The 12,396-nt window shown below is 43.8% G+C and overlaps 1 protein-coding gene across 1 annotated transcript; it reads left to right on the top strand.

Annotated features, from left to right (window-relative positions):
* Positions 1-482: 482 nt before the first annotated feature.
* On the top strand, positions 483-9,176 carry ADAMTS1 (ADAM metallopeptidase with thrombospondin type 1 motif, 1). The gene is made up of 9 exons (XM_008591360.1): positions 483-1,654; positions 3,182-3,528; positions 3,867-3,999; positions 4,387-4,554; positions 4,988-5,274; positions 5,505-5,691; positions 5,801-5,976; positions 6,863-7,038; positions 7,203-9,176. The coding sequence occupies exons 1-9, from the start codon at positions 934-936 to the stop codon at positions 7,900-7,902; spliced, it is 2,895 nt and encodes a 964-aa protein (XP_008589582.1). The 5' UTR covers positions 483-933; the 3' UTR covers positions 7,903-9,176.
* The last annotated feature ends 3,220 nt before the right edge of the window (positions 9,177-12,396 follow it).

Genomic DNA, 12,396 nt, shown 5'->3' with positions numbered 1-12,396 from the left:
GGGGGGGGGGGGGGGGGGGGGGGGGAAACAGAGCAGCTTGGGGCAGCTCCGGGGCAGGGAAACCTTGGAAAAGGGACTCAGCTCTCCACCCCGACCTTAACTCCTGGGAACTGCAGCCCAGTGCGGGAACTGCGTTACCGCACCGCAGGGGCTGCGGGAAGGGAGGGTGGTCCAGGAAGCCGGCGGGGGAAAGGTGCGGCGGAAGGGAGAACCTTCCTCCCGGAGCAGCCCTAGTCATGCAAACAGTTCACAGCGCCCCTGGATTGACTAGCTTCTTCCGCCCCCGGATTGACTAGCACTGGCGTGGAGCCAGCGCGGAGGCTGCCCCCTCCCCCGCCGGGCCCGCGGCGCTGAGCGCGGTTTAGCACCACTGAGCTCAGGGGGCGGTGTCTTTGGGATGGAAAGGCGGCCAAGAGGGAGGAGGAAGGCGCGGGGGGTGCTTTCGGGGACTATAAAAGTGCGGCCCGGGCTGCCCGAACCTTGCACTCGCTGTCCGAGCCAGGGGCCGTTGCAAAGCCAGGGCACGCAGCCGGGCGGAGAGGACAGAGCCCTGCTCAGCGTGAGCAGCTCCGCGGCGGAGGCGGAGGCCGAAGAGGGGCGGCAGGCGCCGATTGTCGCGTGGCCCCCAGCCCCGGAGGCGCCCCAGAGCGCTTCTTGCCCCCGCAGCAGCCACTCCTCCGGCGCCCTCCGCGCGGTGCCTCCAACTCTGCGCTGGAAGAAAAACTTTCCGCGTGCCTTACAGAACTGCAGCGCCTCCTCTAAAGTGACTCCGGGAGCTTCGGCGGTAGCCAGCTCAGCGCGCACTTTCAAAGCGTAATAGTAATCGCTAAATTCAACAATCCAGAGCGAGGCCGGTGAGGCTCTGCTCTTCCGACCCAAACAAAAGCTCCCTCGCTTGGTGTGCTGAGGCGCGCGGTGTCTCCCGGGGCTCCAATGCAGCCTGCGGTCCTCGCGAGGTCCCGAAGGTACACAGCGGACGGCGAAATGGGGGACACGGCGCGGGCTCGGAGCTCTCAGCCCGCGCCCACGCTGCTGCTACTGCTTCTGCTAGCCGCGGCCACAGCGCTGCTGGCAGTGCCGGGTGCGCTCGGGCGCCCCGCCGAGGAGGACGAGGAGCTGGTGCTGCCGGAGCTGGAACGCGCCCCAGGACACGGGACCACGCGCCTCCGCCTGGACGCCTTTGGCCGGCTGCTGCACCTGGAGCTGCAACCCGACCGCGGCTTCCTGGCACCCGGCTTCACGCTCCAGACCGTGGGGCGCAGACCCGGGCCCGAGCCGCTGCATGCAGACTCCGCCGGCGACCTGGCGCACTGCTTTTACTCTGGCACCGTGAATGGCGACCCCAGCTCGGCCGCCGCCCTCAGCCTCTGCCAGGGCGTGCGCGGTGCCTTCTACCTGCAAGGCGAGGAGTACTTCATCCAGCCTGCGCCCGCTGCCGCCACCGAACGCCTGGTCCCCACCGCCGCCGGGGAGGAGCCGCCAGCGAGGCCACAGTTCCATCTCCTGCGGCGGAGGCGGCGGGGCGGCGGCGCCAAGTGCGGGGTCATGGACGAAGAGACCCTACCGGTGAGGGGCCCGGGGCCCGAGAGCGAGGACGCCGGGGCGCAGTGGCCGCCTCGGGACCGGGCGCCGCAACACGCCGGACAACCAACAGGTAGAGGAGTTGCTCTCACTTGTCTCTCCATTCATCCCCCTCTCCTCACTTTCTCTCTCCGACGCGACTTGAGAGTGAACTAAGCTAATCAAATCCTGCTAAAAAACTTCATTCCACTTGCCCGAATAGTGAATAACCAAGAAAGGACAGACAAATCAACGATTTTCTGCAGACTAAGGGGAAGCGTTTCGACCGGGAAGGGAGAGTTTGTAATTCAACTCCTCCCACCTTAGTTGAGTGTGAGCGTATGCGACTTCCTTCCATTCCGTTAATTCCTTTTTAACGATTTTGCGTGTGCTCTTTGGCCGGGTTGCAACGTCGCGCTGAGTTTTGTAACGCTGCCTGTGCGTGCAGCCTGCGCTCAGAGGAGGGCGGAGACGGAGAGGGCGAAGGAGCGATGATGATCTCTGGGAATGTGGCCGCGAGCCAGGGCTGCTGCGCCGCGATCTGTGTTCTGCGAGCTTCTGTCCACTTCCCCACTTTAAGAGGCTGACCCCGACAGGCTGGTGGCGGCGGGGCCCCTCTGCAGAACCTGCTTGGGAGGTCTTTGCCCAGCTTGCCCCGCCTCCCCGCCTTCCAGCCAGCCTCCTAGTTTGCACTCCCTCTCGCGGCCATAACTCCGCTCTCCAGCACTGTTGAATGTTAGCCACCTCTGATCTTTCCTCGGCGCCTTCTCTGGACTCTGTTGTGTACAGTGCTTACTGTCCAGTTCTTTTCGTTCCATCGCTTTGTTGCGTTTTTTTCTACTTGGTGTCTTGTTTTAGAATTCTCCCTCTTCCCCCTGCTCGTCTGCTCCTGGGAACAGTTACATCGTCACAGCTCAGCTTAGGACTTCCCTGGAACTTGGGTCTCAGTCAAGAGTTGGAGGGCTCTTTTCCAAATAATCAACTGTGGTTCTAGGCAGGAAGTTATTTCCCTGGGGCAGCGGGAGTGGGGCAGTAGGCTGCTGGTCAGAGTGGGTGGTCCTTGTGCCCGGAATTGGCAAGAGCAGAGCACCCCAGGGACCCCTGGAATGAGAGCGAGAGAGAGTGGAGCAATGCGGACTGAGATTCCTTCAGGCCCGGCCCCTTGGCAGCAGCCCCAGCCCTGCCCTAGGCCTTCCACGTGGAGCCGGATGATCTCATTCAGGATTTGAGTCCTGGCCTGTGAAAGAGTGACTCAGGGCCTCTGCCTGCTGCCCTTGCTCCAAGCTTTTACTACAGCCGGGTAGCATGGTATGAATACTGCCTTGTTCAGATTGCAAGATTTCAAAGAGGACAAAAGAAATTCTGGTCACACACACGCACATGCACAAAATAGCCTGACCACTCAGAGGAGCACATTCTCCTTTTTATTTAAAGCATAGGAGAAAACTTTAAAAATAACATTTTCAGTAAAAAGAGATGTAAATATTTTTATTATTGTTGTTCTGGGTATATTTTTGTTTTATTTGCTTTGACTAGTTAGGCTTTCCTTATATATTCTCTGAAGGTAAATATTTTTGGATAGGCCGTTCATGAGCAAACTATCTTTCTTGTTTCTTTACAGGAACTAGAAGCATAAGAAAGAAGCGATTTGTGTCTAGCCCCCGCTATGTGGAAACTATGCTTGTGGCGGACCAGTCGATGGCAGAGTTCCATGGCAGTGGTCTAAAGCACTACCTTCTTACCTTGTTCTCCGTGGCAGCCAGGTTGTACAAACACCCCAGCATTCGGAATTCAGTTAGCCTGGTAGTGGTGAAGATTTTGGTCATCTATGAGGAACAGAAGGGGCCAGAAGTGACCTCCAATGCTGCCCTCACTCTGCGGAACTTCTGCAACTGGCAAAAGCAGCACAACCCACCCAGTGACCGGGATGCAGAGCACTATGACACAGCGATTCTTTTCACCAGACAGGTGAGAGGAAAATAGTACCAGTTATGATATTGTTCTCTTAGGAATCTGCATTGTACCAAATATATGTATAAAAGGCATTTCACCAATGTGTTCACACTTAATTTTTTTTTTTAATTGGCTTCTTTGGTCTAGCTTAATTATTTCTACTATAATTTTAAAACCTTGAGTTTCACAGTTCTTTTTTAAAAGCGTTAGGAATAATCTTGGTTAAAGTCACATGAAGGCCTCCTAGCTTAACAATAATGAATGTAAATGCTCCAGAACACACCCTGCCAAAAAGTTAAATCCCAAAGTTCATGCTGTCCTTATTAATAAGGATGCACCTTTTATCCTTGTAGGACCTATGTGGGGCCCAGACATGTGACACTCTTGGGATGGCTGATGTTGGAACTGTGTGTGATCCTAGCAGAAGCTGCTCGGTTATAGAAGATGATGGTTTACAAGCTGCCTTCACCACAGCCCATGAATTAGGTAAGTCTCTTTCAGAGTAGGAGTTAAGCCCAATTCAAGAATTCAAATTAATGAAACAATAAACTAATTAAGAGGAAGAGTCTGCAGGTTATATTGCTCTTTTAGGTACCAGTGCTTCTTAGAAACTGTGGAAAATATTTTCCACTATTTCAAACATGGTCATCTTTATTACAATAAATAAAATAATAGGAGTTATGGACATTTGGAAATTTACACGTTTGTTTACATTCTGTGAAAAGTAGACATTGTCTCCAAAATACATTGTCTCCTAAATATGTTTTTTTACTCTAGAACTATCACTTGGAGACAAGTGAATCCCTGTTTGGGGAAAAAAAAAAATGCTGCAAATGACCTATATTTTAATGTGGGTTTTGGATTGCTTCCTAGGCCATGTTTTTAACATGCCACATGATGATGCAAAGCAGTGTGCCAGCCTTAATGTTGTGAACCGGGATTCCCACATGATGGCCTCAATGCTTTCCAATTTGGACCGCAGCCAGCCATGGTCTCCCTGTAGTGCCTACATGATTACGTCATTTCTGGATAATGGTCATGGTAAGACACTCGAGTTACTCTTTCTACATGGCATCCATCTTTCCATGCGTAAGGTTCTGGTTAAAGCTCTTCTTTCTTTTTTGTTCTTTTTATTTTCCTTCCTTTGGAATTACTTTTCCTTGTCAAGATCATAACTGTTGAGATCTTAATTCCCAATAAATGATAGCACTTCTGGCAGAGTAGCTCCCAAAGTCTGTTCATTCACATTTTTAGCACAACATTAATTTCTTGTCATTGTTAGTACAGAAATACCCCATTGAAGATATCTTAATGATAATCTAAATCTCTCTGGCATTTTCTCCCAAACCTCTACAGTTTTCACATCAGTTTGCTGTAAATTATCTCATATGATAAATATTTTCTGAAATAGTTATCTACCACCTGCATGCTTTTATTAACTGTTTATTAATATTGGTTGGCATTTCCTTTGCAGGGGAATGTTTGATGGACAAGCCCCAGAATCCCATACAGCTCCCATCCGATCTCCCTGGCACCTTGTACGATGCCAATCGGCAGTGCCAGTTTACATTTGGGGAGGAGTCCAAACACTGCCCCGATGCAGCCAGCACGTGCACCACCTTGTGGTGCACTGGTACCTCTGGCGGGGTGCTGGTGTGCCAAACCAAACTCTTTCCTTGGGGAGACGGCACCAGCTGTGGAGAAGTGAAATGGTGTGTCAACGGCAAGTGTGTGAACAAGACTGACAAGAAGCATTTTGATGTGAGTTTCTCTACCAAAACACATTTAAGCTCCTTTTCAAAATTCATAATTGAAAGGAACAAAGTGAGGCTGAAAGATTCAGTACCAAGTTACACCCCATCTGCATCCTCTTGGCAGGGATGCAAAATAGCTTATTGTTAGAATTGGTTCTTTGTTCCATATTTTTTTCTTTTTTTCCTAAAAGTTCTCTTTAAAGGATTCTAACGCTGATGGTTTGTTTCACCGTTTAGACTCCTGTTCATGGAAGCTGGGGGCACTGGGGACCCTGGGGAGACTGTTCGAGGACATGTGGTGGAGGAGTGCAGTATACAATGAGGGAGTGTGACAACCCAGTCCCAAAGAACGGAGGGAAGTACTGTGAAGGCAAACGAGTGCGCTATAGGTCGTGTAACATTGAGGACTGTCCAGATAACAATGGTAAGTAGCAGTGGACTCCAGCTTTGAGAAATGGGGTAGAAAAGATGTGCCCACAACAGGCGGTGAAAAGTTGGAAACTGAAAATGTCATCATGTCGTTCTCTTTCCAGGAAAAACCTTTAGAGAGGAACAATGTGAGGCACACAACGAGTTTTCCAAAGCTTCCTTTGGGAGTGGGCCTGCAGTGGAGTGGATGCCCAAGTATGCTGGCGTCTCCCCAAAAGACAGGTGCAAGCTCATCTGTCAAGCCAAAGGCATTGGCTACTTCTTCGTTTTACAGCCCAAGGTAGTTACTTTTACACTTATTTTTTGCCTAAGAACCAAGGCCTTGGCTTGCTGCCTTTTCATGCAACCTTTGATGTGCTTTCTTTCTTTTATATATTAATATGTATTCAATTTCAAACTCAAACTCCTTTTCTTCTTTGGGCATTGGTAACTGCCTGCTTTGAGTTTTGTGTTGCTTTTGATTATGAATGAAGCTTAAATCCAGCACTTAAGATTTTTACAAGTGCTTATTATTACTCCTTTACATACAAAGAAAAGCCCTTTGAAAAAGCAAGTGCTTCTCTGTATAACTAGGTTTCACATACAACTCATGGTCAAATAAATTATATATTAACACAGCAACCAGTGTTTTGAAAAACAGTTCAGGCTTGTCCCAATGTACTGGTTGCTGGATAACTAGCACTAGCATATGCAAATAGACTTATTGAAATGAAAGTCTAAGCATTGACAATTCTTATGTTTGAGGACCTATATTGAACTAGGAGAAGCACCATTTCTTTTGCTGTTTTGCTGAAGAGATAAATCTGTCTCTGAGGTAAAAAGTGGAATTTAATTTGTTTGAGATTATCATGTGTCATTAGCACCATAGGCTATGGAAACACTCCCAAGTCGCAGATTCAATATTCAACAAGTTACTTATGAAGTACCTACTATTGCCAGGTATTATTGTAGGAACAGAGGATACAGCAGTAAACAAATTGGTGAAGAAGTCTGTTTTCATTGATCTTAGCTAGAGGGGACATAGATTTATAAACAAATAATCAAAAAATTTATAGCTTTTTCAGATGTCTATATGTACTATTGAAAAAAAAAAAGCCAAAGTGAACAGATCATAGCATCATCTTATCTTATTAACGTGCAGCACCAAATACATGTTCTTTTTTCAGGTTGTAGATGGTACTCCATGTAGCCCAGATTCCACCTCTGTCTGTGTGCAAGGACAGTGTGTAAAAGCTGGTTGTGATCGCATCATAGACTCCAAAAAGAAGTTTGATAAATGTGGTATTTGTGGAGGAAATGGATCTACATGCAAGAAAATATCAGGATCAGTTACTAGTGCAAAGTAAGTTTTAAAATGCATCCTCTCAGTGATCTTCTAATTTAGAGGTAAATTTTTACACATCTGGGAAAAAAATACAGTATAAATGATTAACATGTTTTAAGATAAGTAATCTAATTAGCCAAATGACTGAGAAATTCATTTGTATCTATTTTTCTTGCCTACAGACCTGGATATCACGATATTGTCACAATTCCAACTGGAGCCACAAACATTGAAGTGAAACAGAGGAATCAGAGGGGATCTAGAAACAATGGCAGCTTTCTTGCTATCAAAGCTGCCGATGGTACCTATATCCTTAATGGCAACTTCACTCTATCCACTTTAGAGCAAGACATTTCATACAAAGGTGTTGTCTTGAGATACAGTGGCTCTTCCGCAGCATTGGAAAGAATTCGCAGCTTTAGCCCTCTCAAAGAGCCCTTAACCATCCAGGTTCTTACTGTGGGCAATGCCCTTCGACCAAAAATTAAATACACCTATTTTGTGAAGAAGAAGAAGGAATCGTTCAATGCTATCCCTACTTTTTCAGAATGGGTCATTGAAGAGTGGGGTGAATGTTCCAAGTCATGTGGATTGGGTTGGCAGAGAAGACTGGTAGAATGCAGAGACATTAATGGACAGCCTGCTTCAGAGTGTGCAAAGGAGGTGAAGCCAGCCAGCACCAGACCTTGTGCCGACCTGCCTTGCCCCCACTGGCAGTTGGGTGATTGGTCGCCATGTTCCAAGACTTGTGGGAAGGGTTATAAAAAGAGAACCTTGAAGTGTCTGTCCCACGATGGAGGAGTGTTGTCTCATGAGAGCTGTGATTCTTTAAAGAAACCTAAACATTACATAGACTTTTGCACAATGGCAGAATGCAGTTAAACAGGGTTAGTTTTGAGAGTAAGTCAGAGCAAGGAAGGACTGATGTGCTGATATCAAGAAGGCTGGGTGGATCCAGTGTATTTTCCTGGTAACCAGTGAGTGAGATATGACGACAAGGTAGGAGTGCGGAGGTAGATAGGAAAGGAGTTAGATCACCAGAATAGCCTGTCAGTTACAAATTTGATAGGGTAGTTAATGAGGATTATTAACCTCTGATCAATGATATAGCATGATAAAGCCCCAGGGCATTACTATTATTATTTCTTCTATTACATCTGTTACAAGATTTTTTTTTTTTTAATTGTCAGAAAAAGAAATATACAACCCCTGTTTCCTGGTACTGATTAAATATTTTGTATCATGGGGTTGGGAAATAAAAAGCAGGAGAAAGGTGAGATTTCCTTTAAGACATGGCTTACTTTACCTCACTACCATTGAGGGGAGAAAGGAGTACAGATCAGATCTTTGACCAGCACTGTTGATGGCAACTGTGGTTTCAGAGAATGTTTATACATCTGTTCTACCAAGAGCTCAGTTTGTTCAGCATGAGATAAAGGCTCAGCAATGTGAAATGACTCAAATGGCTCTATCTTTACCTTCTTGTACCATCTCAGTATTTGTGTAATTCATTTTGCTGAAAAAAACAATTCCATGTATTTATAAAAGTGCATTCAGTCTACAAAGGCAAAAGAAGCAGCAAAGTATTAGGTGCTGGTAAATACTAGAGGAGACAATGAGCTTTGTACCTCCCACCTTTCTTTCCTCCTGTGTAAGCCTACTTTCCTCCTGTATTTGGATGTGAAGAAATGATTTGTGTCTCAAGAAAGTAAAACCACACAAGAAAGATGTAATGCCAGAGCAAGAATGGAGTGTATAGAACAAGGTCCCACGGGCTTGGGGACATTGAGATCATCTGTCTCATGGTGGGGAGGCTACTGAGGGGTAGCAGGTCCATCCCCAGCAGCTGGTTCCACAGTCATATCCTGGTGAATGTGTTTAGCTCTTCTATAAGAGAGAACATGACTTTTCCCATATGTATATAGTAAAATATCTTACTATAAATTATATGTACTTTATAAGTATTGGTTTGTGTGTTCCTTCTAAGAAGGATTATAGTTTGTAATAAATGCCTATAATAACATATTTATTTTTATACATTTATTTCTAATGATAAAACTTTTAAGTTATATCGCTTTTGTAAAATTACATATAAGAATAGAGTATTTATACAATATATGTTACTAGAAATAATAAAAGAACACTTTTTGAATGTGTATGTCTATTTTTTTTAAAGTGGGAATTAGTTCCTGGGAAGGAAATCTGAGACACAAACATTGAATCTGCAGAATGTATAAGAATAGAGTATTTATACAATATATGTTACTAGAAATAATAAAAGAACACTTTTTGAACGTGTATGTCTATTTTTTTTAAAGTGGGAATTAGTTCCTGGGAAGGAAATCTGAGACACAAACATTGAATCTGCAGAATGTTTTTTTTTTTTAATTCTTTGGGAATAAGATTTTGTTCTAATGAAATAGATTTCATGTATCCTTGGTTATGTAATTGCTAAAAGAATCTGTGATATCTTTAGTGATAAGTTTGTTACTAATTTATCTGATAATACACATCAGTGATTGGCAAACTTTCTGCAAAGAGCCAGATATAAATATTTATGTCTTTGTGGACCATACCATGTCCATCACCACTACTCACCTGTGCTATTGTGGCGTGAAGGCAGCCACAAATAATACATAAATGAATGGACATTTCCATGTTCTAATAAAACATTATTTACAAAACAGATGGTGGGACAGATTTATTCTGTGGGCTTAGTTTGCCAACCCCTGACGTACAACATAAATTAAGTGGGAAAAGGTTGGAGTTCTAGATGAATTTTGAATTTTTATCTCTTGAATTATTTAAGTAAAATTATGTGGAAGTATTTAAGCTACTGAGTAGAAAATGGTGCTTCATAAATTACATTTGGGATTGACATGCATGGTGAGCCAAACTCTCCAGACAATTTACTTGCTTATCAGGAATATCTGAGGTGTTTTGCAGAAACCTGGGAAAACCCAGGCCTCTCTGGGCAGCCTTTTGTAAATCACTATAGTTTAATGCTAAGTGGTACATTAATGACTTCGAAAGTTCAGACTCCTTCCAAAGAAACTACATTTCTCTGAGGAAATAGTTTGTTTACTAGAAGACTCAGATTATGTGGTTAACCACAGACATTTCCAACTTTAGATTTTAATGCATTTTTTCATCCTCAGAATGATTTTTCTGAAGTAGTACAATATAACATGTTAATTTCAGAGTCACATGATAATTTCTAATTTACCTTCAAAATTACTCAAAGCTTTCTTCCCCTGAGCAACTGAACATATGAGTCTCAGGAGTCAGATGTATAAGTGCAAAGAGTGGGGTGGGGGAGGGGAGAATCATGTTAATATCTGGTTATTTCTTTTTTCTACTAGGCCAAGGGACTGAGAGGTAAAAGTCAAGTCTCACATTGTGGGAACTAATCTTGGTCCCATATAAAGCATTTAAACGCAGAATTTGGGTGTGCAACTTAGTGGTCTAATGTGCCCTTTGCACCCGCAACTTCTATCACAATAATTTACGTGCCTGCAATAGTACAGTACAAATCCCCACAGTAAGTGACATGGAAGATAAACACATGCAAGAAATGCCCTGATCTTCTTTTACTATACACATTACTTGAGAAAATGAGATATATATACCTAAAATGATAACCCATAAAATAAAGAAATCATTTTTTAATCTTGCCTCAATCACCAAAGAGTTTTTCTTTTTAAGAGGCATTGATCGATTTGATGTGGCAAGTGGAGACTAAAGTTCAGATCAAACATTTTTTACTGTCCTTTTTATTCTCAGTCCAAGGGAATGTCAACCAACTTTCTAGTGTGGCCACGTTACTTTTCAGCACCCCGCTGGTGAGATTTTTCTTTTATCCATAGGCTGAGCAATTTAAGATACTCTGCGTTGGCAGCAAAGAGAGGTTAGTTTGAAACACACATCTCAGTTCTGTGAGCTTGATTAGGCACCTGCTTAAAAGCAGGAGAGTTTTTGCGCTGTCTCCTGTTGCAGGTATAAATGATGAGCTGGGAGAACGTTGAGTACTAATTCAAACACCTAAGTTTTGAAGCATTCAATGGGGAGGGTTTTTTTTAATGGTATTTCAATAATACCAACCAAGCATATTTTTTGGATCTGCGATTTCACCAACAATAGGTAAAAACAGTTCCCAGCTCTTTCTCTTTGTTTAATTTGTCTTTTAGAAGAGGCCATTACTGATGTTAATATCAGTTAGGAACAATAGACAGCAGCCACACTTTTCTAACTTCATTGGTTTTCCACAAGAAAGGAAAAGAAATTATTAATATAAGAGTTGTGAGTGCTTGGCTCTATTAGTCTATTTCTGTTGCTTATAAAAGAGCACTTGAAACTGGGTAATCATAAAAAATTGAAATTTATTTCTTACAGTTTTGGGGGCTGAGAGGTCCACAGTCCAGTGAATGCATCTGGTAAAGGCTTTCTTCTTGGTAGTGACTTTCTACAGCGACTCGGGGTATCACATGGTGAGAATAGCAAGACAAGCAAGAGCTAACCTTCTCACTTGCTCTCCTAATAAGCCATCATAACTATGCCCATGACTACCCATTAAACCACCAACCCATTACTCCATGAATGGATCAATCCATTCATAAGGGCACAGTCCTTACAACCCAATCACCTCTTAAAAACCTCACCTTCCACCACAGTATTTGGGGTGAAGTTCCAATATGAGCTTGAGTGATGTTCAAACCACAGCATTGACCTATCAAGGAAATTGACCAAAGCTATCCCATGTGGCCATTAGAGAAGGGAACCAGAAAGGAGCCAGATAGGAAACTGTCACAGTAATTGCAATGAATGACAATGATGGGCTGAACTAGGGTGATAGCCAGGGAGGTGATAAGAGCAGTCAAATTCTGCAGTTCAAGATGATGAGATTTGCAGATAGATACAGATGTGAAAAGAAAAAGAACATCATAAATGAGTCCAAAGTTTGTTTGGTTCCCCCCCCCGTTTGGTTGTTCTTCTGGTTTTAATTTATTGGGGTGGGGGCTGAATATTCTGTGCAACATAGATGTGTACTACGGTCTACTCAGAGACCAACAGAAACTAAATATACAAGATTGTTAGTAAGTATTGAAACCAGTCAAACAAATGGCTAAATATAAATAATTGTTGAAAACATAGTTTCAAAATTAACTGGAAATATAAAAATAGTTGTTAATAAAGAATATATATTAGGTAAAATATTTTAATAATAATAATTAAAGTATAAAACCATATGTCACATTGACAAATCATAAAAGAGGGACAGAAATTATACTGGGAGTTCGCAAAGGATATCTATCACTTTATTCTTGAATTTGATAAACAGAGAAATGTAGATGAGTGATATTTCTTGAAAACAAACAC

The sequence above is a fragment of the Galeopterus variegatus genome, unplaced genomic scaffold (assembly GCF_000696425.1).
Source record: "Galeopterus variegatus unplaced genomic scaffold, G_variegatus-3.0.2 Scaffold6864, whole genome shotgun sequence".
NCBI lineage: Eukaryota > Metazoa > Chordata > Mammalia > Dermoptera > Cynocephalidae > Galeopterus > Galeopterus variegatus.
The sequence above is the reverse complement of the archived record's forward strand: the minus strand, read 5'-3'. Positions and strand labels throughout refer to the sequence as shown.

Excerpts from the sequence above, each read along its gene's own strand:
- ADAMTS1 (XM_008591360.1), top strand. The coding sequence starts at position 934 with ATGCAGCCTGCGGTCCTCGCGAGGTCCCGAAGGTACACAGCGGACGGC. Across the intron at positions 3,529-3,866 it reads CGATTCTTTTCACCAGACAG|GACCTATGTGGGGCCCAGAC; the intron begins GTGAGAGGAAAA and ends TTATCCTTGTAG. Across the intron at positions 5,275-5,504 it reads CTGACAAGAAGCATTTTGAT|ACTCCTGTTCATGGAAGCTG; the intron begins GTGAGTTTCTCT and ends TTCACCGTTTAG.